The sequence below is a fragment of the Mustela erminea genome, chromosome 15 (genome assembly GCF_009829155.1).
Source record: "Mustela erminea isolate mMusErm1 chromosome 15, mMusErm1.Pri, whole genome shotgun sequence".
NCBI classification, from domain to species: Eukaryota; Metazoa; Chordata; class Mammalia; order Carnivora; family Mustelidae; genus Mustela; species Mustela erminea.
Window position 1 is genome coordinate 12,449,406 of NC_045628.1, and position 19,618 is coordinate 12,469,023.

General features: G+C 49.9%; 1 protein-coding gene across 4 annotated transcripts in view; it reads right to left on the reverse strand.

The window, feature by feature from the left end:
- FARP1 (FERM, ARH/RhoGEF and pleckstrin domain protein 1) overlaps positions 1 to 19,618 on the reverse strand; it is a 273,312-nt gene that overhangs the window by 29,838 nt on the left and 223,856 nt on the right. For 3 of the 4 annotated variants that reach the window (XM_032315064.1, XM_032315065.1, XM_032315063.1), the window contains exons 14-16: positions 13,837 to 14,024; positions 12,619 to 12,708; positions 11,434 to 11,567 (exon numbers count right to left, since the gene is read on the reverse strand). In XM_032315064.1, coding sequence (XP_032170955.1) covers positions 11,434 to 11,567; positions 12,619 to 12,708; positions 13,837 to 14,024 — 412 coding nt within the window. The remainder of the gene's footprint in view (positions 1 to 11,433; positions 11,568 to 12,618; positions 12,709 to 13,836; positions 14,025 to 19,618) is intronic. The other variant, XM_032315062.1, reaches the window with a different exon arrangement.

Sequence of the window (19,618 nt, forward strand, 5' to 3'; positions counted from 1 at the left end):
GCCACCAAAGCCCCCGTGTGTGACTGGGAAGGAAAAGGGAAGCGAAATATCCTCGCCCCATCCACACACCTGTGCGCAAGCGTGCATGCGTGTGGCCAGGAAAGGCCTGAGCAGTGTGGGTAGCACAGGGTAACAGGCAGCGGGCAGGGCTGGGGTTTCCTGGGATCCAGAAGCTGTTCTCATGTTACAACAATCAACCTGTTTCCTTGGAGTTCTCTCCTTCTAAATGTTAGGCCTAAAGCTGCTGATGCTGAAGGCATAATGTCAGTCAGACAGACTGGTTTCTAAAACCAGCTGTGCCCTTAGCTAGCTGTGTGACATCTACCAAGTAGCTCACCCTCTCTGGGCCTCATTTCCTGACCTGTGAGATAAGGAAAGAACAGTATCAACCTGGTGATGTTCTTGTGAAGATTAAATGACACGGTACACGAACGGTGTTTAACAGGAACACAGGAAACATTGGATTCACGTTGGCCAAAACTCACCAAAGACATCGGCAAGCAGCTTACACTTTTTAAATCAAAGGGATAAAATAAAAGTGTTCCTAACACTTAGCAAGAGCCTTGTCTCAGACTGTAATGGCCTTGACATCTCTGGTGACCTAAACCAGAGCCAAGCAGAGGCCAAGAGACCATGCCCTCTGCTCTCGGTCCCACGCACCTCGGGCCTGATTCAGATTCTAGATTCAAATTCTAGAGAGAGAGGGCAGAAGGCTGGGTCAGCAGGTCAAGTGGGAAGGTCAAGCAGCAGTTCAGCGAGATGGGGAGGGTAGGACTTGGAAGCCACGCTGCCTGGGTCAAGTCCAGCAATAACTCTGCAAGCCGGCCGGGCTCTTCTTCCTGCTGACCGAGGCTCGGTCCCCTCGTCCCAACCTGCCTCTTCCCGTCGCGCAGCTGAAACAAGGCGGGTAAGGCTCAGAAGCACGCCCGGTGGGTCTTACCAGTGCTCTTGTTTCTACTGTGATCCCTTGGGCGTGGCCAGAGAGGCTCTGAGGACATGTGGCAAGGCTAACTTCTACGGGATCACCTCTGGTATCACCATGCCCACAGTGGCCATGTCACCCTTAGCAAGTCTCTTGGTAGATTAGAAAAAAATCGAAATCCATTTTTGCAGATTTGAGATCTAATGGGGATCCTACTGCAGACAAAGGCACCAGGGGGCCAGGGTCAACCAGATGCCACATACTTCCTGCCACTTTCGAGAAGACACATATCCCAGGGGGGTAGGCAGAGGAGAAGGGGCTCTCGGGGAGCAGAGCTGACCTCCTGAAGCCAGGAGCAGAAGGATGGATGCAAGAGTTGGGGACAACAGGTGCTGGATGGGGCTCCGGCGAGTTCCCGCTGAGTGGCCCAGGGCACCCCACACACTGAAGCATGAACCATCCATGGCGGATTCACCCCTAGCCCCTTTCCAGGTGGAAAGTCTTGTGCTTTGTCAGCACAGCTGCAGAGGCACAAGCCGCGGGCCCGATCACACCCAAGTTCAAGTTGTGCGTCTGTCACTTACAGGCTGTGTACGAGGGCTCTCAACCTCTCTAAGCCTCATTTTTCCCAAACATACAACAGGAATAACAGCTACACTTGGGGAAGCGTTTTCAACATGGGCGACAGGCTTCTTCGGTAGAGGGTCAGACAGTAAGTATCTTAGGCTCCGTGGCCCGTACAGTCTGTGTCATGAGTCTTTAACTGGGAAAAGAGGCCACAGATAATGGGTAAAAGAATGGGCGTGGTTAAGTTCCAATAAAACTTTATTAACAAGAACAGGCGGCAGAAGAGATCTGGCTATGGGTCATAGTCTGCCAACCTGTTTTTGAAGATCAAAGGGGAAAAGCTGGGTGGGCGTTTAAATTTTTATCACTGATGCCAGTTTTCAGTGGTACAAGGTACCTGAAGAGTTTGATGCCACGAACTCTGCACGTGAATGAGACTTTATAAAGGCACCGGCCTTCCTCACTTGCCAGGCCTCCCTCTGCTTTATGAAAGATCAGTCCTTAACCCTGGACAAAATCAAGACATTTTCATGCATTCGGCAGGTATTTTGAGCAATTCTTGTGTCCCAGGCCCTGGGTTTGTTGTAGTAACAAGTACTATTTCTTACTCATTTTTCAGTCCAATATTGTCCAATCTTTTTTTGTGATGATGCAAAAATATTTTTTTAAAGATTTTATTGAGACAGAGAGAGAGAGAGAGCACGTGACAGCAGCGGGAGGGGCAGAGGGAGAGGGCGCGGATCTCAAGCGGACTTTATGCTGAGCATGAAACCTGCTGCGGGGTTTGATCCCATGGCTCTGAAGTCATGACCTGAGCCAAAATCAACAATAAGATGCTTGGGATTCCTTGCGGGGGGCTCAGTCATTAAGTATCTACCTTCAGCTCAGGTCATGATCCCAGGGTCCTGGGATTGAGCCCCACATCGGGCTCCCTGCTCAGCAGGAAGCCTGCTTCTCCCTCAGCTTGCATCTCTCCCTGCTTGTGCGCTCGCTCTCTGACAAATAAATAAATAAAACATTTTAAAAAAGAAAAAAAAGAATAAGATGCTCAACTGACTGAGCCACTCAGGTGCCCCTAAAATGTGTTTTATATCTTCTATGAAACACAGTAGCCACATGTGGCTAATGAACTCTTGAAACGTGGCCAGTGTTACTGAGAAAATGATTTTTAATTTACTGTAAATTTTAAATAATTTAGATCACTGTACGTGGCGAGCCGCTGTCACACTGGACAATGGACAATGCAGCTTTACAGCCTGCCTTTGTCCTTTTCTTATATTGTCTTCCAATTGCAAACCGTTCAAGTGTTTGAGGAAGATGAGGCACAAAAAGATTTGAAAACAAAATAAAGGGCTCCTGGGTGGCTCAGTCGGTTAAGCGCCTACCTTTGGCTGAGGTCAGGATCTAAGGGTCCCCGGATCGAGGCCCACATCGGGCTCTCTGCTCAGCAGGGAATCTGCTTCTCCCTCTGCCTCTGCCCTGCCAGTCATTCTCTCAATCTCTCTTACTTTCAAATAAATAAAATCTTAAAAAAAAAAAAAAAATCCACAACAAAAATGGGTGAAGCCATTGGCAAACAAGAAATCATTCATCTGACGAGGCCGTCACCACTCTCAAGTTCCAGTCTAGACAAAGTGGCACAGGAATGACTGGCTGTGTGCCCAGGCATGTGTGTAAGGAACTGAGATGCCGGGTGGGGACGGGTCAGTGATGTAAGGAGGCTAGTTACAGTCTTGGAACCTCGGAGACGGAAGATGCGGAGGACAGAGGCCTCTGCATGGGCTGTGTCACAGGTAGAAAAATCAATGCCATGAGCGGACTTTGCTGGAACAAAGCCTGTCCCAGGATTCCTGATTCACGGGGTTGTAACCCAGACTTCCTGCTCACAACCTGATTCGCCCCTGCTGGGAGCACTGACAGCCCATGAGGCCGTGGGCTACATCACACGAGAATATTCCACGAAAAGGCACTGCAGCTAATTTTACTCTAAACGAAGGGTAACAGTTTTCATTGTCCCTAGTAAACATCCCGCAGACCTCCACATGAGACCGACCGTGTCTGGAAAGGATTAGGCAACCGTGAATAAAGTTTGTGGGACGGTAATTATTATTCCATGAAATAATTATAGGCGTCATCTGCAGTCAACCTTCACAAGTATTTTGATGTTGGGAAACAATCTAGAAATCAGATCCTTTCCTTATGTCCACGTGACAGTAGACCCTACAGAGGTCTACTCTGGGGGGAACCAAAGCTCGGGAGTCCTGTAAATTGCATGGGCGAGGGGTGCCTGGGGTGGCTCAGTCGTTAAGTGTCTGCCTTCAGCTCGGGTCGTGATCCCAGGGTCCTGGGATCCCTGTCGGGCTGTGTCGGGCTCCCTGCCTGGTGGGAAGCCTGCTTCTCCCTCTCCCACTCCCCCTGCTTGTGTTCCCTCTCTAGCTGTCTCACTCTCTTGTCAAAAAAATAAAAAAAAAAATCTTAAACAAAAAATTGCATGGGCGAAGCTGGCCTTTCCGTGGGCAGCGACCAGTAGCCTCTGACAGTACAGGCATGAGGCATGGAGAGGCCGACTCTCGCCGGGGAGAGGAGGGCAGGTGTGGAGGGGGACGTCCATGTACACACACGTACGGAATGTGGCATGTGCTCAGGCCCGGTTCGAACACCTGCATCCAGGCCCCGAGGACAGGATACTGGGGGACACCGCTCTGGCTCCAGGGAGAGCGACCTTTCTGAGGAGCGAAGGGAGGAAGGCAGGAAGCCCCCCACCACCCCGGCAAGACGGTGTCCCTGCCCACCCTGTTTACAGGAAGCTCAGGTGTGTGGTGAGCTCAGGAACACGGGCTGTCCAGCCTCTGGACATCCTTTCGAGCATCTCCCAACACAGTCCCAAGTTCACACACCGGAGGGAGAAGCGATACGCTGTACCACGCACAGCAGGTGTCCCCCCCGCCCATGGGAAGAGTGTGGCGTCTGACCGGCTGGCACTATCGCCCACCTCACCTCTTCTGGGACAGTTACAAAGCTGAGAAGTCTGCTGTCACTTCCCAGGGGTTGAGGATCAAGCCCCGCGGACAACACAGAGCAGTGGGGCTACGCAGGGAAGCAATACTGGGAGACGGAAGAGCCTCCAGGAATGAGGAAGGTGCTGGAAAGGCAGCTGGAAAGGTGGAGACTGCACCGTGCCCTTGGCTGCGTTCTCAATGTGGAAGCACTCAGCATTCGGCTCATGTACGATTTCAGCTTTATTTTAATAAAAATGCTATTTGTCGGAGAGAGAGAGAGGGTGAGCATAAGCAGGGGAAGCAGCAGGCAGAGGGAGAGGGAGAAGCAGACTCCCCGCTGAGCAGGGAGTCTGACGTGGGACTCGATCCTGGGACCCTGGAATCACAACCTAAGCCGAAGGCATACGCCCAGCCGGCAGAGCCACCCAGGCGCCCCACGATCTCGGCTCTAAAGGGACATCCTCGGGGCAGTTTAGCCCCCTGCAGCCAGCTGCGGGTGCTCTGGCTCAGGCTCAGATCGAAGGTAACCCAAGCGGCACCCACGCCCACTTCCTGTGCTCACCTGCCGCTGCCTGGTTCAAACCGTGTGACTCAGGGATGCGCCAGGGCAGCCCACAGGGTGACAATACGGGCTCCATCCCTCGTGGCCAAGACACTGTTTTGAAGCTTCTACTCCTAGCCTGCACTGGACGACTTAGGATTTTTTTTTTCTCTTTTTAAAAATCTGGCGGTAAAAGGTACATGCATGGGGCACCTGGGTGGCTCAGTGGGTTCAAGCCTCTGTTTTTGGCTCAGGTCATGATCCCAGTGTTCTGGGACCGAGCCCCGTATCAGGCTCTCTGCTCAGCAGGGAGCCTGCTTCCTCCTCTCTCTCTGCCTGCTTCTCTGCCTACTTGTGATCTCTGTCAAATAAATAAATAAAATCTTTAAAAAAAAAAAAAAAAGGTACACGCAGGCAGTTTGCCGTCTTCACCATTTCCTAGGTGTACTAGCGGTTTGGTGGCTCTACGGACGTCCCCGCGCTGGGCAAGTGCTGTCCCTCCCCACGTTTCATCGCGGTCGGCGGGAACTCCGGCTCCGCGGTGAAACGCAGGCTCCTGCTGCCCTCACCCCGGACCTCAGTGACCACCCTCTTATCTTCGTCTCTAGACATCTGATTCCCCCGGGCCTCTCCTAAGTGGCATCATACAGGGTCCGGCCCGGCTGGTGTCTCGCTTAGCCGGTCTTTACGCGTCCCCGGTGCTGCAGCAGGTGTCCGAACGTCCTTCCTTTTTAAGGACAATATCCCATTGGACAACGTACCACATTCTGTTTATCCACACACCTGTCAGCGGGCCCTGGGCTGCTCCCGCAGCTTTTGGCCACTGTGATAATGAGGCTGTGAACGTGGCGGCAGAAGGAGGGGTCTGGGTCCTCTCAAGTCTTTCAAATAGCCGCCTAGGAGTGGCCCTGCAGGGTCACCTGGTAATGCTGTATTTAATTTCTTGAGGAATTCCTAGGCCTTTCTTTTAGTGATACCCAGCTTCCAAGAGCTGCAATGATGAGTTTTTATTCGTTTTTGTTTGTTGACTGTCCACCGGGACGCCACCGTGAAGATGTGCCACTCTGGGGGAAGGTACTGCTCTAAACCATTCTCTGACCCTCCCCTGGTCACCCCCACTCCGTTTCTGCCACTGGAGCATCCTCGTGAGACAACACGGCTCCGCGTGTGGAATTCCTGATCACTGTCTGCAGGAGGGTCCCCACCCGACAGAGAAGCTTCCGTTCTGCTCTGAATGGACCCCCTCCTCGTCTCTCGACTCCCAAGGGTCCAAGCCTGCTCCTGCCCTTACTGCAACGCACTCTGTGCGCCCGGCCACTCTCCAGACATGCTCTCCTCTGGGACCCCCCAATCTCTGGTGGCTTCTTTATGTTCCTTCACTGGCTCTGGCTCGGCCATAAGCGGCACATTTATGGAAGGCTGCCAGAGACGGGCTGTTTATTACAGTCCTGTCCCTGGCTCTCCTCTGTCTCACCATTCTTCCTTACAAGATGGAATTCTTCTTGTGGATAATTTCCTGATCCAGACCTGCACCCGATTTCCTTCCCAAGCCCGAGACCTGCGTTCCCAACTGCTGGTAGGACGTCACTGTTGACCCATCAGAACTGCTGAGCCCCAAAGCTAACTCACCTTCCTTTCTTCTTTCCATTTCTTAAATTCATGAGCATCCTCCCAGGGAGCCGGGATCCAAGCTCTCGGGGCCTCTCCCTTCCTTTCACCTTTGGTCCCACGAGGCCCACTTGCCTGCTCTGTGACATCTCGACCTCTGGTCTCTCCACCCTCCTAGCTAGACTCCTGCACGCCTTCCAAGGGAATCTACTCCAAGTTTCTCCTAATACACGCAGCTGATCCCTCTGGAGAAACACGTACGCCCACAGCCTATCCCAAGTGCCCCCCTGCAGGACTGTCCCCCAGACCCCAGCTCCCCGGGTCTGCATCCATCTCTGGGGATCAAGTTGGCCGATGTGTGCTGAGTGCCTGCGAGGCATTTCTGGGCTCGAATTTGGGAAACTCTGCTCTGAAAGCCAAAGGTTGTGAGTGGCTCTCTCTGAACGCTTTTGAACAGCCGAGTAGAACATTCTGACTTTCAAAAAAGAAAAGCATTCTGGATGTTTTCACAAGTCACCAAACTGGTTTCCTTGTTTCTGGAGACACAGAGTAGCCTGGGCTTTGGCCAGGATTCCTCCCCTCGGGGGCATCACGTCAGGAGAACGTAGCACTTAGATACGGACAGGTGTCTTTACTGAGCAAGGGGGTTCAGCCTCCTTGTGCTGGAAAGTGTCCTGGTAATTCGTCTGCCCTAAGGCCTCCCATGGCTGATGGAACCTTAGGGACAAGCTAACACAGAACTGCGCAGGAAAAGCCTGGTGGCTGTCAGTGCACTACCAAATTTGGGGGAATTTTAGGTGCGCGGTAAACTTGGGATCTTTTTTCCCCATTACAACAGTCATTTAAAACAGTATCACTGGGGGGCGTCTGGGTGGCTCCGTCTGTTAAGTGACTGACTGCCTTTGGGTCAGGTCATGATCTCAGGGTCCTGGGATGGAGCCCCACATCGGGCTCCCTGCTCTCTGCCCCTCACTCTACTTGTGCTGTCTCTGTTAAATAAATAAATAAATAAAATCTTAACGTAAAATAGCGTCATTGAATAAAGTCTGGAGTTTGGCTGATGGTAACTCAGCTATGGGAGTTACTGAGTTCGGGCAGACGGAAGCAGCTGACATCGAGGGAAAGGCAGGCACGAAGGGTAACGCAGAAAACTCTTTTGTGGCAACTTCTCTCGAAATCTAAAACTATTTCAAAATAAAGTTAACGTAAAAAAATGATCAGCTCCCCCTCCCAGCCCCCGTGCATGGGGTAGAACTCGAAGCCCTTCCCACGTACCCTCTCCTTTAGTCCGAGGGATGGCCCTGCGAGCCGGAGACCACACTGCACACCTGACAGCCGAGGCCTGGGGCTCTGCAACGGCCGCAGGCAGCTGGACGGAGACAGCTGGTGGTGTTCCCGTGAGTGTGGACCCAAGTCAGGACACAGCCATCCCCATCTACACCAGCCAGCCCGGGGTTTCCCGTGCATGCATATACATCTGCGCCTGCTTCTCCGTGGACTGTCGGTCAGGACCGCGGTGTGAGCTCCTTCCTTAATAAACCTCCCCGCGTTCTGCTTTTCTTAAATACATTCACTCCCGGGCTGCCTCTGCTGTGTAGGCACCAAGGGCCCAGAGGTCGTTCGAGGCAGAACCTGCCAACGATGCCTGGACGCCCACAAGGGACATGGCCCACTCACCTATGAGGGGGCCTGGCCCTCCCCCTCTTCCAAGCCTGCCTCCTGCCCCCAAGACCGAGAGCCCCGCGCGGGCAGAGACTCACACTCGGACACCAGGCTCGCTCGTCCCCTCGCGCACCTGTGCGTGCACACGTTCCCAGGAGCCATAACCAAACCGCAAAGCAAAGAATCCGAGAATCCTAGTTTGTCAGGGGAACTCCCTACCAGTGGCTCCAGAAAAGGAATTTCTCAGTCCCCTCAAGAAGTGCTTTAGAAACACACGTTTCTGGGACTCCTTCCAATGCTCTGATTCAGCAGAGCTGCACCAGGACGGGGGGATCTATTTTTTTGAAACTCACCCCCCATCCCGGCCCCCAAGGTGACCTTGAGGCACTGGCCGGGTTTGGGGTTTCTCCTAATAGATAAATGCCTTCTAAAAACAGTCGGCCTCCGCTCAAGAAACCCCGGGCTGGGGGAGCTCACTGCCTCATAAGGCAGCCTCTCACGACTAAGCGTCAGCGTTAGGAAATCCTTCTCTATATTTAGACGCGACATGCCTCTTTGGAAACGTCCTGTTTGAATTTCCTGCTCTGGTACAGTGAAGACGATGCTCACTCCCTTTTCCATGTGACCAGCTGAAAGAGAGCCAACGTGCATTCTACAATCTTCTCTCTTCTAGGACAAATGCCCATGGTTCCAACACTTTTTCTTTTTTAATGAAATGCATTCTCTTATTATCAAATGTAAAACTCAAAATGTCAAAGGTGAAACTCAGAATTGGGCCCAGTGTGCTGAAGGAGCCCTGAGCCTTGAAGGTTACGTTTTTCATTCTCTGGCCTTCTTTATGTCTAGGACACTCAGGACAAGGGTTCCTGCCCTTGGTGACATACTGGGATCACCTGTGAAGCTTCAGGAACCGCTGGTGCTCAGGTCCTACCTCTCGGAGATTCCAACATAACTGGTCTGAGGTTCTGGCTGGGGATGGAGATTTTTGTTCACGTTTCTAGGTGACTGGAAGGAGTAGCCAATGTTGCGAGCTAGAGACGGACACCGGGTCCTCTCCGTGTTAGCTTATCTTCTCACATTCATTCACGCAGACTTTCTGCCCGGAACCCCCCACCAAGCAGGTCTTCCTCAGCACGCCCTTGAGGAAATGATTAGCTGAACTCAACAGCAGACTTTTCCACAGATTCCTGATAAACGTCACCAGTCTGGTTTGGGTCCACAGTGGCAAGGACATAGTGCGCCCTTGAGCGGCTTATCGACGATCTGTTCTCTCTCTAGCTTTGAGTCTTTTGTATGTAGAACATGAATAACATTACAGATCTCTGAAAGAAACGCCACTGGAGATCCTCTGGGAAACATGGGATAGCGGCCGCTTTTTAAGAATTGGCTCTTCTTTCACAGTTAAGGGCTGGATACTAAAAACTGAAGGTCAAAGATAAATCCAAGAGCATGCCACTTATTCCTAACTTCTCTGTGATGGCAGGAGCTAGCTGAGGCCACGATGCTGGGCTGCCAGGGTCCCAGCGGTGGCATTTCCTGTGTGTGACCTCCCCAACATTACCAAGGTCATCTGTCATCATTTAGGTGGATGGAAGTTGCCAGGTGCTCAAGATGGTCTGAGCCTCCGGGACGACTTAAGACTGTTCAACACACATCTCACTGGCCACACAACTAACTGTGGCTTGGTTTCTCCAGAGCTCTAAGTTCTTCGACTCCCCTGTGAAAGCATCGTCGAACTCTGTAGGAATGATGAGGTAACGTGCTAGGGCAGAATGCAACCAAAAGCTTCCAAGGAAACTTTGGGAGGTAAAATCAGAAGTTAGAGCCTGTAGAAGCTTTTTTTCATTTTGACAAGTGGCCTTTCTCTTACATTCACACCACCAACCTAGAGTAAACCTCTCCAGTGGGGTTCCCAATCTTGCCCCATTTTCAGTGAGGCCGTCACTCAGTCCTGGCTGTGCTCCCTTCCCTGGGGCCATCTTGGTCAAGCCTCTGACCTCCTCCTATTGTAGGGCGAGATCTGTGTGTGCATTGTCTTCAAGTACACACACAGCCCGACTCCCAAGCATGTTCCCTTCACGACACAGGAAAGCAGCCCCTCGGACCTGGTCAGCCGCCACTTGAATCCCATCATCTGGGATCACCTGGGGTGAGACCACCTCAGCCACTGCTCCTTCACACTCCCGGTCACTAAACGCCCTGATAACACTTTAAAGCAAACTGTCCCCTACAGTGAGGAAACAGTATACAACGGCGCCACCTCTGCCAAAAACACAGAAGCCTCTTGCTATTTCTCTCTGGAATTTGTAAATGCATGTTTGGTAGACAGTCAACTCCCCGAGTGTCTACACAGAACAGGCTTAAAAAACAAGAACCCACAAAAAGCACACCTGAAGAATTTTCTGTAAAGGTTCCATCTTAGGGAAGGGGACACTGGACTTTGCCTCCTCCGGGACACGGAGTGCTTCCTGACTCCAGCACCACACTCTTCTTCCTCCCGGATTACTGTTTTCTTCGGTAGTAAACGGACAGACTTAATGTGACTCTGAACCAATCTGCCCATCGACATTGAGATCATTTGCAATCTCTTAATTCTAATATGGCTATCTCTTGTCATGTCATCTCCCATTATAAACGCATCCTTAAGATGAACTCCTAGAGTAGGATATAACGTGCAAGTGGGCGGTACATGGGGCCCTATGCTTTGCTAAGCACTTAACACCATGTCATATAAATCTGAAAACTGTGTGAGACATACAGATGCTTCACAAAGGACTCTAAGGCCAGCGCAGGGAACTACTGCCAACACCTGCAAAGTCCCCCCCCCCACATGCCTCTACTCCGTAAAGCCCACAATGGTTTTCCAGAAGGAACTACCATCTTTATGTTGTGAGTTTCACTTACTCATGAGAAAACCCGTGTTCCAAAGAATTGTAAGCCAAAGGGAACAAAAACCCAGGATGACATCTGAATGCACACAGAATTGAACTGAAAACCATCTTGAGGTTGGCTCACCTTAAGCCAGGTTCTTGCTTTTCTCTTTGGGCATGACAGCTGCGCACAAGGAATGACAGGAAAACAGGAGGGAGCCAGGAGAGGGGACGCGTGTCATGGTTAAAAGTAATTGTGCTCACCACAGGGCTAGTCGCTGTTCGGTTTCCTTGAGAAAACTTGTATGAAATTTGTGCAAAGGTTCAAAATTCGAGAAAATGAGACTTTTCAAGGCTTCGGGCATGGCGTCCTCTTTGCTCACCGCGCTCTGAAACCACTAGAACAAAAAGAGGACACACGCGGACACGTGAATGGCGGCCCGGAGGACACAAGGCTTTCTTGCTAAATCTGGGGGCACCCGGGAGCACGAGAGGCTCCTGGGCCTGACTGCTTTCCCCGTTTTCCATCAGACGGGGTGAGAAGCCCCCAGCTCATTCTCAGGGCCGCCCACAACTTGTTACCGGTGGATTGTTGAGGTCAAGAGAAATCTCTGAAGTGGGCAGCTACTTCCAATCAGGACTGGCATTTTGGCCAACTCACTGGGTCCCCACTCATTTAGACCACGGCACCCCCTCTGCTTCGATCCTGTAGGAACATCCCTTTGTGAAGACGCTGAGCCCCAAGAAGGCAGGACAAGTGAGAGAAGCCACTACCTTCACACAGGTAGGTACTCGACCCGCGGCGGGGAGGCAGAGCTGTCCCCGCCCTCCCCTCCCCCAGGCCCAGCACCTGTTCCAGCACCAGCTTGGGCCACCCCCTCCCCCACCCCGGCTATTCACACCCTAAAGGCACAGAAGCCCAGCGATTCCCACCGGCCTCCACTGGCTAGTTTTTTCCCAGAATCCAGGGATCCTAGATACCTGCAGTGCTTTGAATTTCTTTCCGAGACTCAACAGGACTGATTAAAATAACAAAAGGCAGGCTTCTGGCAGATTTGCTGACTTGGCTCCATTTCTTACCAAGGGCTAAAACAAGGCTTCTGCTCACCTCTGGGGTCTCCCTCAAGCAGAAGGAGCTACATTTGATGCCCGGCAGAACACTGCTCTGCCCTGGGTGCCAGGCAGGCAGAGAAAGGTTTCATTTTAATTTTCTCCATGTTAGGAACTTCCTTTCTTTGCACTTGAAAATCACAAATGTAACATTTTTTAATAGAGCATGTTCCAAATTAAATATACTATTACCGTCTAATTTCTATAACCCAGAACCAAATCCTTTTAATTGAATTCAGAGAGCCCAACATTTAATTAGATCCAGCAACTCTCTGAAAGCTACATGGGTGTTGAGATACATTACGCAACTGAATGCTCTAAGGGAAATGCGACACATACCGAGGTGATGACCTCAAGGTCCTTCAGGTACGTCCTTTCGGTGGTGGATACCTCCTTAGCAATGAAGTATGCCTTGTCCGTTGGGAATCTCTGCAAAACCCACAGGAGAGACAAGACGTCATAATAATCTTTGAGCACAGGCCTCTAAGAATGTCCTGATTAAAGCGACACATGGTTCATTTTCCATCTTCTGTTCACGGGGCTCAGGGCTCAAGAAACTCTTACTGGTTTGCCTTTCTGTTTGAGGAGCCAGGAGAAGAGAATGGATTCCCATGATGGGGATAAAGCCTGGGAACGTTTCCTTCCGCATAAATCTTACCTGCAGTCAAAGGCCTCCAATGAGTCCGTTTGTCACTGCGAAGGACTATTCATTCAAGATGGGGCATTGGAGGCTCTAACCAACTAGTAAAATATCAGAGCAATGCCGTCTTCCAGGAAAAGAAAGAGAAGCCGCAGCGGCCTTTGTGGGGAGCAGGGTCTGGTGGTGTCGGTGTATGGGAAATGGGAGCTTGAGTGTCCGTGGAAATACACAGTGGCTGAGCTAAGGGGACGACGAGAAAACAGCTGGCGACACCACCGTGACTCGGTCCCCTGGAGTCCTTCACTTAGGTGAGCAAGCACCTGTCTACGGTGAGTTGGCCACGGGCAATCCTGGCTGCTAGCCATCTTGCCTGTTTCCAGGAGAGTGTGCCCGATTCCACCTCTGGGGATACACACGAGAGCACTGGCATCGGAGACTTGGGACCCCTGGATGCCCGTGTTTCTGGCAGCAGCAGGGAGACAGCCAAAAGGAGCGAGCGACCCACCTGTCCCGACAGACAGGTGCATAAGCACACTGTGCTCTACCCACACAATCGGATGGGACTCAACTGTAAAAGGGAAACCCTGTCCCACGCTACACTGCGGATGACCCTCGAGGACGTTGTGCCACGTGGAAGAAACATCAGACACAGAAGGACAGAGAAGCGGTTGAATCCACAAAGACAAAAAGCAGGATGGTGACTGCTGGGGACTGGGAGAAGGAAATGGATGAAGATTTCCCGGTGAGTGGGGACAGGCTCGGTCTGGGACGATGACAAAGTTCTGGGGATGGACAGTTACACAACACTGTGAAGGTACTTCATGCTACCAGCAGTTAACATGGCAAGTGTTACGTATACTAGTGCAGTTTAAAAAAAAAAAAAAAAAAGCAACGCATGTGCACGCGGGTCCCCACACCTTTCTCCGGCCTTCCTCCTCGTCGTCGGTGCGCGGGCACGCCTGGTCGTTCAGCAGCGGGCTGACCAAGGGGGAGGCCTGCTTGGTGTCGGGGCTCAGGTTGGGAGACAAGATCACGCTGGCGGGCACAGCTCCTCCCTGGGAGTTGATGGACAGCTCTGAAAGGTGAGGGCTACCAGTCAGGGAGCCTATTTGGGGATGAGAAGTATTAGAGAAAAAAAAAAAAAAGTAATTCTTTCTGGGACCGGATCGCTACTTTCCATTTTCCCCCAAATCAAATCTTTAGAACCTTGACTACCATTCTGCACATCGAATGCGCTTCACGATTTTCTAGTTTTTCTCTGAGTTGCGGCTGCCTTCCTACTAAAAATACCGTAGTATGAATGAGTCAGCGGAGCCAGAGTTCTGTGATTAATAAGGCGGAGAACTCTGCTCGGGGAATGTGTAGAAGCATAGTGGATCCCCAAACGGGATCTTCAGCTCCTTACTACTGCCTGAGCGGCTACGAATTATTCCAGAAAGACAGTGTCTCTACCACCAGGAGACATGAGAAAGGACTAGCAAAATAGAGCTATTCTAAAAGGAAACTAAATGGCTGACGAGCCGGGACAGACTACGCCTTGGAAACAACGGGCCACAGCAAAGCAAACGGACGAGCAGCTAACTCCCCTTCTACCAAGAACAGAAGCAAGCTTATGATACCTGGTGATGGCACTCCGGTCTCTCTCACTGCTTGGGACAGAAACACTAGCACCACATGCAAAGCTGGAGGTCATTACATTATCACAATTCCCCTTGATGAGTCAAAAAGTGACAGGTCATTAATGATTCCTCTGCAAAGGATACATTAAATAATAGGAAAATGTATCATTACCCATTAAACGTCAGCCAAAGGAGAGGGTGTGCCCGTGCAACGTTTCACCAACAGAATTTTGTGAGTCTCCAAACCTCAACCCATGGAAGCCAACCGGGACGTTTCGGAAAAACACTCTACCTGCGTGTTTCCACCGAACACATTTGTTAATTCTAACACAGGTTTGCTAGGGCTAGCGCGAGGGTCGACGAAGTTCAAGGAGCCTGCAGTGCCATCTGTTACCATTCTAAGGAAAGACGATGTAAAACGCTTTCTCGTTTCCCAAAATGCGGTTTCAGCTCAAGGCTATTCCGCACACTGACAAGGATCTCAGCGAGAAGGTGAAGTGCCGTTTTCTGGGCATACCCCGTTTTTCTTGACAGCTACCCTCTCCCTCTGGATTCATCCATATCCACTTTGAAATTACAAGATGGGATGGCCTAGAATGGAGGGTAGTGAACTTGATATTACAGGAGGAATGAACCAACCATGGAAAACCACCAGCCCCCACCCCGTCCCAGCTGGACCAGCTAGGGGTGTCGCCAACACATGCAGGGAAAGCCAGCACACCCAGAACAGCAGCAAAAAAGCAGATGTCCCGCTACAGGACTATGGGTCAGTGCGACAGTCCCCGAAGAACGAGACTTGAAGATGTGAGCAAGATTAAAGAAGTTTGCGTTTTAAAAATCCCTCCATGGAAATCCTGGCATTTTTAATACGCAGCACTGTTAGACAAAGACCCGTGCACCCCACACTCCACCAGACCCAGCGAAACCCGGAGAAAAAGGCCAGAAATTGCTTCACAAATGTCAATTTTATTGACACTAGTGCACAACCGAATACAATGATTTCGAAAGTACTGGAACTTGTCAAATAGAAATAGTGACAACAATTAGAACCGCAAATGTTTCAAGGGTCTACGCTATTCCCTTTAAGGAAAAAAAAAAGTCACAAAAAGGAAACGTGTCATCACTACAAATAGGAAATAGGAAAGAGAAATTCTGGCAGTCTGGCGATCCAAACATTTCATGCATTTGTGAGTCATTGTATCCGAGCAGCTTTTTTATCTGTCCACCATGATCCGGCAAAATGGGGGCGGGGCTTACCTTCAGCTCTCACACTGTGGTGAGGTCAGGTGAGGCAGTTCTAAGTGAGAGCATGCGGGGCCTCGGTTTTGCAGGGATGTGCAGCAGAAAAAGCACTCACGTCATCAGTGAGAGTTGGAGCCAAGAATAAAAAGCAGTTAGAGAAGGCTGGCTTGGAGGAGGAGAGGGGGTGGGGGTGGGGGTGGGGACAGTACCAATCAGGCCCTGGACAGCGTCCAGCAGCAGACAAAAACCACCTGCCCCACTGGGAGGGAGAAAATGCGGGAGGTGGGGGGGCCCATCAAGCACAGGCACTTCTACCCTCCAAAGGTCAAAAGCTATTGCCCTGGTGAAGTCCCCCTGGGGACACTTCTAATTTAGTAGACTGAAAGGATGAGAAGACAGACCAGGGTTCCAGGAGATGTCTGTCCCGCCGAGAGGGCAGGGCACATTTCAAAGAGAACAGCCATCTAGAAGCATCTACACTGGACCACGTCAGAGACGGGATTCAGAAAACGGGATAATGGCAGTGAACTTCATGACAACCCGTATTCCTAGGTTGAGGAAAGGACAGCCCCGGGTCAGCCACAGGTTGCTGGGGGACATGCACTCACTCACGTAGCCCAAAGATGTGGGTGACTGGCACCTTTACACGGGCAACACAAGGACTGTTGCCCACTTCCGTTTCCGGAGCGGCTCCTCCCACTAGCTTTGTGTCTACTCCTGGGGCCCCAGACAGGAAGGCTGATGGGTGTATTTAACAGTAGGACCAATAAATCAATAAATACCAAGCAGCCCGGTCTAGAAATCTGTCCACAAGTCAAAAGAAGGGGACGGTCCAAACTCTGAAGTTCAAGTTTGCTCGTTTCAACTGCCTCCACGGAGAGCAGCCGTCTTGTCCCCTTGCAAGCGAAATTACTCGAGACTTTTGGAAAATTTATAGGTGACGTGATCCAAACCCAACTATGCAGCTCACTGACCATTCAGCAATCCGTCAGACATGCTGATGAGGGCAACCGGGAGAATCTGGCAGCTTGATGAGAAATTAAAATGCTCTTTGGACTGAGCGTATGCAAAGTGGTGTCCACGTAGGGTCCACCCCTGGGCAGGTGGGAAGAGCTGGGTCTTTAAGTCAGAGTCTACGCTACAGTTACTTGAACTACAAGTCTATGTAACCAATTTTCAACGAAGTAGTCCATTCCACAAACAAACAGGGCTGCTCTGTATGAGAAAACCAGCCCCCTTACCTACCTAGCTTATCAAGCCTGTTCAAATCATGAAGCTGGTTACCTGCTTTGAAAGCACAGCCCCAGGTGACGAGAAGAGGAAACTGTGACTGATGTTCCCGGCTACTCAGTGAACTCATTAATGCCTGGGTACTTTTTTTTATTGTTTGTTTGTTTTTTTTTCCCCCTCCATGACAAACTGACACAAGTAATTTCTTTCAGGGATGGGCTCTAGGTAAATAATTTGGGGGAACCTTTTGAGAAAGCACCTGGATATTAAGGCAACAGGTGGAAAGAAGCTTCAAGACATTAGAAAAAGATCAGTTATACTCTAAAAATCCAGAAGCTTCTGATTCTTCTAAAAACTACTTTTTCCTATTTCCAGAGACTGCCCTGCATTTTGTTTCCAGTCATAACTCTCCAACCCTCCACCTCTTCCAAATGATTTCATGACCCCCTTCCCTGCCATTAACCCGTATCAAGAGGGCTGAGTTTATACTACCCCCATGGACTGGAAATGCCATCACTGATACTGCTCTCAAGAGAGGAATTTCTGGGAACAGCTTTTAAAAATCCTTTTAAATGTACACATTCTTGTGGCACAAACAATTATGGAACTTCAAATTAGCACGGCTGTATTTATGGATTCAATTTTTCACCTAGCCGAGAAACTGACTTAGCTTCTCTATCTTTTTAATGTAAAATACATTCATACTTATTCGCTCCTGGCTTTTCTGGGGAAGCTCTGCAGTATCACCCCGACTATAGTATCTCTGGACCAGCCCCTTTTCAGAGGTACATCAACAGTGGGAACATGGTTTATGACCATCGAGCCAAACTCAATGCTCATCTCCCACTTTTTGGGATTGGGCACAGCTGCATAGTAACCTCCTCTGATTGTATTAAGGCTTAAGAAGAGACTCACACATGTCTGGAAAAAGAGAATTTCCACTCTATTTTCCAAGTTATAGAAAATGGCATTTGGAAAACTTAGTTGTACATATCCTCTATTTTAAATTGGTCGATATGTTGGTCATCTTAGTTTTAATTAGCTAAGTTGTTTTTCCTCTTAAGTGTTTAGAAAACTTGGTAATCATTTTAAAAATAGTAACCCAGAGCAGGTCTGATAGATACTCGAATATTTGAGAATACTGATTGCTTTCTCAATTCCTCTTTTCAAAATTTTAGTAAGTACAATTAGAACAGGATGCTGATTATTCAGCGTTCCCCCTAAAGTTACCTGGGCAAGCCTCTAGATTCCACTCAACTATCATGATTTGTCTCCTGGCATTTGGTTCTAAAACATGAGATTTTATCTCTACATACCCAGAATATGTTCCAAAGGCACATGTAGGAAATTCATTACAGATGTAGGTTTTCATGGATCTTTAAAAAGGCTCTTTTTAAATCCATCATCTCCTTCTAAAAAAAGAATACAATGAACTCTTTCTGGAGAGCATCTGTATTAGAAAGCCAGTTATCAAAAAAGGTCAGTATTGGGCTGAAAAAGGGTAATATCCCAAATAGACAAGGTTCACTCGTGTGGTAAATCAGCTGGGTGTCCACTCCAATGGAATATGTGAAAAAAGCTGACAATGCTTTGTTAAAATTGTAAGGTGTAAAAAAAAAAAAAAAAATTATAAGGTGTCACGAGAAAAACTAGTTCACAGAATTAGCAATCCTGGTTGTGCTGTCCTTTTCTTGATAATGGAGGGTGTTGAGGGTAATGTGTGTATGTGCCTCTTATTCTCAGACCAAGGTCCTTTAAACAAAGTTTCACAAGCAGCTAAGAATCAGCTTCAATGTTCATCACCCAGCAACTCAGAAAAGCAACCACAGTGCAACATGCAGAGAAACAGAGACATGCCTAGGAATGGAGCAATGACAGAGAATGTTCTAGTGTGCTCTCACTTACGAAGAAAAGAGAAAGGAGAATTTCTCTTTGTTCACACATGGTGGTGGTGGTGGTGGCAGCGGTGTTGGGAGCAGTGTTTGGGTTGGGGAACACGGTGTTTCATACCAATGAAAAATACCATCTTGTACTCAGGACAAAGCTTTAGCCGTCAGTGGGAAAGAGCAGTTACAATGGACAGTTTTTACAGCAAGATACCTGTTAGGACAAGTAAAAGCCTCTTGAGTCTGGATTAACAAGAGATATTATCGTGCATACACGGTTACAGGAGTTTGGCCTTCCATGCTCCGAGAATCCCCAAGCTCATTGTTAACCGCAGAAGCCAGCACCCTTCCCGGTGATATAAATCCATGCTTTACAGGGATGCTGCTTTCCTAGACCGTGGAGAGGGGAGGAAACCAGACAGTATCTGTGACAGCCTACATTCTGGGAATGCATCAGAACTAATAGTTTACTTATTTTCCATGAGGAGCCAAGTGGGGCTGAGCTGGGCGGGGTCTCCTCTATGTTCCCACCAGCCCCCGCACCCGCCAAGACAAGCGTCCAACTAAATTCCCTTATAGACATCAACTATGGAAAGTGTTCTACCCCCATCTGATTGGCTGGTTCCATATCAAAACAGGAAGCCAGCCCTCTGGTTAGATGTCTGAGCTCCCCTGTGCAGGCTGTGGCCACAGATACGCTCTGCTTCCGTGAGACCTCTCCC